Below are 7,234 nucleotides of genomic sequence, written 5' to 3' on the forward strand. Positions count from 1 at the left end.
TCTGTGTTTCCACACTTGAGGCAGGCAAAATTAGCTCTGGGACAAAGTCAGCTCTCTGACCAACCACATCCCATGGTTCTCAATCAGTGCACTCCCAACCAATGTCATAAAGCAATATAAGTCCCTTTACCCCCTTTACATTCAGGTAATGATGTGGAAGAGTATTCTGAAATATAGACTAACACACATGAGCCTGTTATTTTTAGAGTATTTAAATTATTAAATGGCAATGAATTTACTGTTGCTGATGTTTAGTCTCTAAGTCATATCTGACTCCTTTGCAATCCCATGGATGGTAGCCTGCCAGGCTCCTCCATCCATGGGATTCTTCAGGCAAGAATGAATACAGCAGTGGATTGCCATTTCCTTCTCCAGGGGATTTTCCTGACCCAGGGATCAAACCCATTTGTCCTGCATTAGCAGGCAGATTCTCTAACCTAGATACATTAAAACTGAGATTTTTGTTTTCCTACAGTCTTGGGAGGTGGAGATGGACTCCTGATTAAGATTAAATCAATTATAAACCATAAAAAGATACACTTTCTTTGCACATCTAAGGATATTTTTAGCAAATTTGCATGAATATATAAACACAGAGAAAAAGAACAGTAGGCAATAAATCAAAACATACACAATGTTTATCTTTGAGGATGGGGTATATGGATTTTGGTCCTGCAATAAACATATTACTTTTACAATTAAAAAAGGTCAGTTTTATAACATGAAACAATGAAATTTTTATTCATTTTGTGGTGAAGGAACATTAAAATTTTTTTCAAAATGATAAAGTGATCACTTTCAATGAATGATTAAAAGTACTGTAGGAAAAGAGAATTATACATTCTAATTACAGTTTACACAATTACACAGAACAATACATGGCAATCTTTGGAATATACTTTGATTAACACTTCACTGACAAATAAATTTAATACAACTAAGTTTCATTATTTATCATGGTCACATAAAATACAATAGCCTATGAACAAGCTGTTATTAACAAACGTGAAATGTGATTTTGCCTGAAATTGTTAACCATATGCAGGTGTTTTCTTAAGGATTTAAGTTTTAAGTTCTATTGCATTTTTATTGCAAAATGAAGCAGGCACAGCAAAATTAAACACAGTAGCTAAAGAAAACACAAATACAAAAAACAGCAAAAGAACCTTGAGTTGGTTCTCCAGAATTTTCTTTTAGAATAAATATTGATCTCATTTAGTAGTTCTGATAATGTTCATAGCTACAGATTAATACTTACATGACAAAAGGACTTCAGAAGGATTAAACTACACAATACTATATTAATATATCTTAAATCATTTACCACAGTCCACATTTCTTGAAAGTATTCTATGCTAAAATGCAAGGTCAAATGAGCTAGTATTTGAACTTCTCATATTTCTGAGACATACATTTTTAACTTACACTACAAGAAAAATTAACAATACAAGACTGTAATTAATTATTATATTTTGAGTAACTAGATCTAGGACAATTAATTTCAGGGCCATGTACACTCTGCTTTAGCGATCAATGTTTTCTACTATTGCTTCAGGATTTTTGCAACAAGCTTTAACTTCCTCAATTGCAACCATCCGATTATCACAAATAATTTTGTCATAAATTTCATCATTAACTTCCCTAACTACCCCTTCTTGCTGAGATTAAAGCGCATCATCTGAGAAAAATAATACTGATCTTGGGATTATGTAAGTACATAAATTGTGCCCAGGTAGAAAATCATCCTTTCCATCCTTTCCATTTGAGTTGATTCCTTGAGGAGTAAAGAAATTGAAGAATGAATCCTTAGGAAAATCTTCAGTCACAATCTGGATTGTTCCCTAGACGCGGTGCTTCTGCTTTTTCTTGACTGTTTTCAAAGTGACATTCTTTCCTTCATTCCAATCTATTTTATAGCCTATGCAATACAATCGTGGTTCCCCTATAGGGATGGGGATCATAATATGCTAGCCTTGACTTCAGCATATAGGTCTTTGTCAACAGCTCATTTTTGAAATATTCATTTGGTTTGAAGTGAAACTCTAGTGTGAAACTGAAAGCTTCACTTTATCTGTCGGGAGCTTCAGAATAGGCTCATCATAGTTTTAACCAAAGGAGTCAGTGTGTCAACGTTTTTTAAGACAGTCAGCCAAAAATCAGGAATTCCTTTAGGATCCTCTTCTTTATTCTCATCTCCAGCTGCCTTGGTGTTGTCGTTATTGTCATCATCATTGCCATCCTCCTCCTCCTCTTCAACAGCATAATCATCATAATCTTCACAATCGTCATCCTCATCCATGTAGTCATGTAGCAGATCCTCCTCATTACCACACATCTCTTCCTCATCATACATCTCATCATCACAGTCCTCAGAATCTGATTTATATTCATATTCCTCTTTTGTAGGCTCATAGATTGCATTGATTATCTGACGTCTTTTTTTCCAATAAAGGCTGATACATTTCAGCAAACTTTCTTTCAATACCATGAAATTCCCTCAGGAATTTGGACTCTAGATTGGCCACTCTAGTTTGAAGCTTTTCGAGGGCTAACACACGGTATTTAACTTTCACAAGTAGACTTTCAACAAAGTCTGTATCTAAAAGATAACCGATAAGTCCTTTTGGATGGTCTGGGTCTGAATCCTCATCAGTTTCTTCACCTTTTTCCCCGCCTTCCCCGGACCCAGCAGCATCTTCTTCACCTTTTCCCCCTTCTTCCCCAGGACCCACGGCAGCTTCTTCACCGCGGTCCCCATCATCTCCAGGCCCAGCCGAGGCATCTTCACTGCTCTCCGGCTGCTCCCCGGACCCCTCCATCATTACCTTATCACCAGACTCTTCTTGACTGAACAGTTCCTTGTGGTCGGCTGACTCGGCCATTTTTCCAAGGACCTCACACGCCTAATTGGCTACCGTCAAGTTCAGGAGATCTGACCTCCACAAGGAAAGACTCATCGGAATATCAGACGCGGCGCTGACTGGGACAGAGGTGAAATGAAAGGTAGTGGTCTGACTGTGTTGAGGGAGCCTAGAGCTACGGTTGAGGCTGCTGCCGGGATGAAGGCGGTGCGGAGGCTGTGAGAACCAGAGGCAGCGGTGTCCTGGCTGGGGTACAGAGAGCAGCGATGGCCGCAGTGACCTGCAGGAGCAGGCCAGAGACTGCAGAGAGCCACAGTGAGCTGATCTCCGCAAGCATCAGCTGCTACAAGAAAAAACCGGTGCCGCTATGATTACGCAGCTGTCTCTTGCCTAGATTTTTTTGGTGCAAATAGCTTGCTGCGTCACTCCCTCCCTCTCCCACAACTCTACTCTAATTTCATTTGCTGGGCTGCAGTGATCGACAAACCATGAGCCAATAAATTATTAGATCTATCAAGTTTCCAACTCGTCTCACCTTCCCAGGTTCTCTAATATGGCTGCTTCATCCCCCTCCCGCTAGTCCCACAGCACCACCCGGGTTTTCTAGAAACCAGGTTTTACTAGCTTATTCTTTCCGTTTTCAACTGGTGTTATATTTTTATAATTTCAAAAGAGAAAATAGCAACTAAAATGTCAGATAAAGCATTCACCCATCCTAAATCTGTCCCTTTGATTTTAGCCCTGGGCTCTGGGAAGGAAAGAGGTGAGAGAGGGAGAAGAACTTACAGAGAGGTTAGAAGGGAAAACACTAAAAAAATTAGCAAATGCTGGTCTCAGGGTGGTGTAGCTGCCAGTGATTTAAATATTCTGTATTCTGTTTTTCTGTATTTTCCACAAGCTATATGATAAGTGACCAGTAATTTTAGATTGGAAAATCTCCCTTAACATTTCCTGGGGTAGTGGGTGGGGACAGGAAGGAGAAGTTTAGATGGTTAGGAGGAGGTTGGGTTAAAGAGAACTTGCGATGAAGAGCCAAAATGCTGTATCCCACTATATGAGTATCCCACTATATAAAACCTCTGTATATGTATCCCACTATATAAAACCAACTGTCAATGGGTGAATGAAGTCGCTCAGTCATGTCCGACTCTTTGCAACCCCATGGACTGTAGCCTAACCAGGTTCCTTCGTCCATGGGATTTTCCAGCAAGAATACTGGAGTGGGTTGCCATTTCCTTCTCTAGCTTATAGCCAATAACCCAGTCCTAATACTGATAGGACTTGCCCCTCCCTCTCTCTTGATTCTGGCTTTAAAGCCATTGGGACTGTTTAAAAGAAATGCTCAACTGTAAAGTGATCTATATTGTAAAAATCTTAACATTTGCTTGACAGCTGTTATTTAAAATAATCTAAATCTCAGTATTAAAGACATGGTTAGATATATGATAGAGGATTAATAGGATGGAATACCATGCAGCCATTAAATTTTTCCTTTGGGTAGGCTCATGGGTGAAGTTTACTTTGTCCATATTGCCAATGCTGATAATCTGTTAAGTAAACAATTTTTAAAAAATTAACTGTCTTTTCTTTTCCATATTTGAACTCTGATTTTTATCATGCTACTACCACAGAGATAAATGCTGTTTACATATTGTTGTATTTCTTTACAGATTCTTTCAGTATGTAGATAAAATTCTTTTTTACTTATTTTATCACTCTGTACTGTATATAATTACATTATTTACAAAATTCAATTCTCAAGTTCGTGTATCAATCTGGATAGATCCATAGTTAAAAGTCCTACATTTAAGATTTTCTTTTCCTGGTTCTGTAGTTGCAACATTCCTTATATGTTTTATATATATCTTAAGGCTAGGAAGTTTATATATATATATATATATATATATATATATATATATATATATATATACACTTTAAAAGGAATGAAGTTCTGATACAACAATATGGATGAACCTTGAAAATATTATGCTAAGTGATATAAGCCACATGCAAAAGGACAAATACTGTATGATTCCACTTATACAAGGTGACATAAAATAGGCAAATTCAAGGAGACAAAGTATAATAGATATTATCAGAGGCTGGGGGAATAAGGAACAGAGAGTTATAGTTTAAGGGGTACAGAGTTTCAGTTTGGGATGATAAAGTTGTGGAACTGAGTACTGATGATAAATGTACAACATTGTGAATGTACCTAATGCAACTGAATTGAACACTTAATACATGGTTAAAATGGTAAATTTTATTTTATGTATATTTTACCACAATAAAAATTCAATTACAGTACCTATTACAATAATATCAATCATAAAAGAATATATAAAGTTAGGTTTAACATAAGAAGTACAAGATTTATTCACTGAAAATTACAAAACACTGCAGACAGTAATTAGAGAAGACAAATAAATGGAGCAAATATAGGCCTTCCCTGATAGCTCAGTTGGTAAAGAATCCATCTGTAATGCAGGAGACCCCGGTTCAATTTCTGGGTCAGGAAGATCCACTGGAGAAGGGGTAGGCTACCCACTCCAGTATTCTTGGGCTTCCCTTGTGGCTCAGCTGTTAAAGAACCTGCCTGCAATACAGGAGACCTGGGTTGCGAAGATCCCCTGGAGAAGGGAAAGACTACCCATTCCAGTATTCTGGCCTGGAGAATTTCATGGACTTTATAGTCCATGGGGTCACAAAAAGTCGGACACGACTGAGCGATTCACACATGTATCTTAAAATGTTGATGGACATTTGGATTGATTCCAATGTGAACTATTGTGAATAATGCTGCTATGAAGTTTGATGTGCAAGTATTCTTTTGAGTCTCTGCTTTCAATTCTTTGAGAAAATACATGGTGTTAATAGAATTACTAGATCACGTGGTAATTCTATGTGCCCATTTTTGAGGAAAGATCAAACTATTTTCCATGGCTGTAAAATTTTACATTCCCAGTATCAATGCATAAAGGTTGCAATTTCTCCCAATTCTCACTAAAGCATTTTTTTTTCATTTTTTTAAAGACATCATAATGAGTATGAAGTTGTATTTCTTTCTGGTTTTGAATTTACTTTCCCAAACAACTAGTTCTGTTGAGTATCTTTCCAAGTACTTATTACTCATTTGTGTACATTATTTGGGGCTTCCCCAATGACTCAGTGGTAAAGAATCTGCATGCAATGCAAGAGACATGGATTTGATCCCTGGGTCAGGAAGATCCTTTAAAGGAGGAAACAGCAACCCACTCCAGTACTCTTGGCTGGAGAATCCCATGGACAAAGGAGCCTGGCCAGCTACAACCCATAGGGTTGCAAAGAGTTGGACACAACTGAAGTGACTTAGCATGCATGCCTACATGCCTTATTTAGAGAAAATGTCTTTTCAAGCTGTTTGTCCATTTTGAATTGGTTTGATTTTTGTTGTTGTTGAGATGTATAATTTTTGTGTATTCTGGGTATTAAGCCATTATCAAATACATGATTTGCAAATTATTTTCTCTCATTCTGGGGGTTATCTTTTCACTCTCTTGATGGTGCCCTTTGATGCAAAAACATTATTAATTCTGATGAAGTCTGCATTATTTATGCTGCTTTTGTTGCCCATACTTTTGGCATCATATCCAAGAAACCATTGCCAAACCAATGTCATGAAGTTTTCCTTCTATGTCTTCTATGTCACTTAGTTTTCCTTCTAAGTGTTTTACATATAAAACATATGTCTTTTTCTTTGATCCATTTTGCATTAATATTTGTATATGGTATAAGGTAAGTGTCTGACTTTGTTCCCTTGTATGCAAATATCCAGTTTTATCAGCACTATCCATTGAAAGAAAATCAATCTTTTCTCCATTTAATAGTCTTGGCACACTTGTTGAAAATCAATTGAAAATAAATATGAGAATTTATTTCTGAGCTGTCTGTTCTATTTCATTTGTCTATATGTCTGTCTTTATGCCAGTTTCACACTGTTTTGATTACTGTAGCTTTGTTGTAAATTTTAAAATTAGAAAGTATAAGTCCCCCAACTTTGTTCTTCATTTTTAAGTATTGTTTTAGATACTGGGAATCAACTGAGATTTCATAAGCAATTTCAGGATGAATTTTGTGTTGTTGTTCAGTTGCTAAGTTGTGTGGACTCCTTGTGACCCCACAGACTGCAGCACTCCAGGCTTCTCTATCCTCCACCATCTTCCAGAGTTTGTTCATATTCATGTCCATCGAGTTGGTGATGCTATCTATCTATTTCATTCTCTGTTGCCCCTTTTCCTTTTGCTTTCAATCTTCCCCAGAATCAGGGTCTTTTCCAATGGTTTGGCTCTTCTCATCAGGTAGCCAAAGTATTGGAGCTTACTGTTTTTCAAAAA

At 37.2% G+C, this 7,234-nt stretch overlaps 1 protein-coding gene across 1 annotated transcript; it reads right to left on the minus strand.

Annotated features, from left to right (window-relative positions):
* Window positions 1–620: 620 nt before the first annotated feature.
* NAP1L2 (nucleosome assembly protein 1 like 2) lies at window positions 621–3,249 on the minus strand. The gene is given in 5 exon segments (XM_004023480.6): window positions 621–1,929; window positions 1,931–2,057; window positions 2,060–2,104; window positions 2,107–2,440; window positions 2,442–3,249. Coding segments are annotated over 5 exon segments (1,353 nt in total). The 5' UTR covers window positions 2,883–3,249; the 3' UTR covers window positions 621–1,523.
* Between the last annotated feature and the right edge of the window lie 3,985 nt (window positions 3,250–7,234).

Source organism: Ovis aries, chromosome X (genome assembly GCF_016772045.2).
Source record: "Ovis aries strain OAR_USU_Benz2616 breed Rambouillet chromosome X, ARS-UI_Ramb_v3.0, whole genome shotgun sequence".
NCBI classification, from domain to species: Eukaryota; Metazoa; Chordata; class Mammalia; order Artiodactyla; family Bovidae; genus Ovis; species Ovis aries.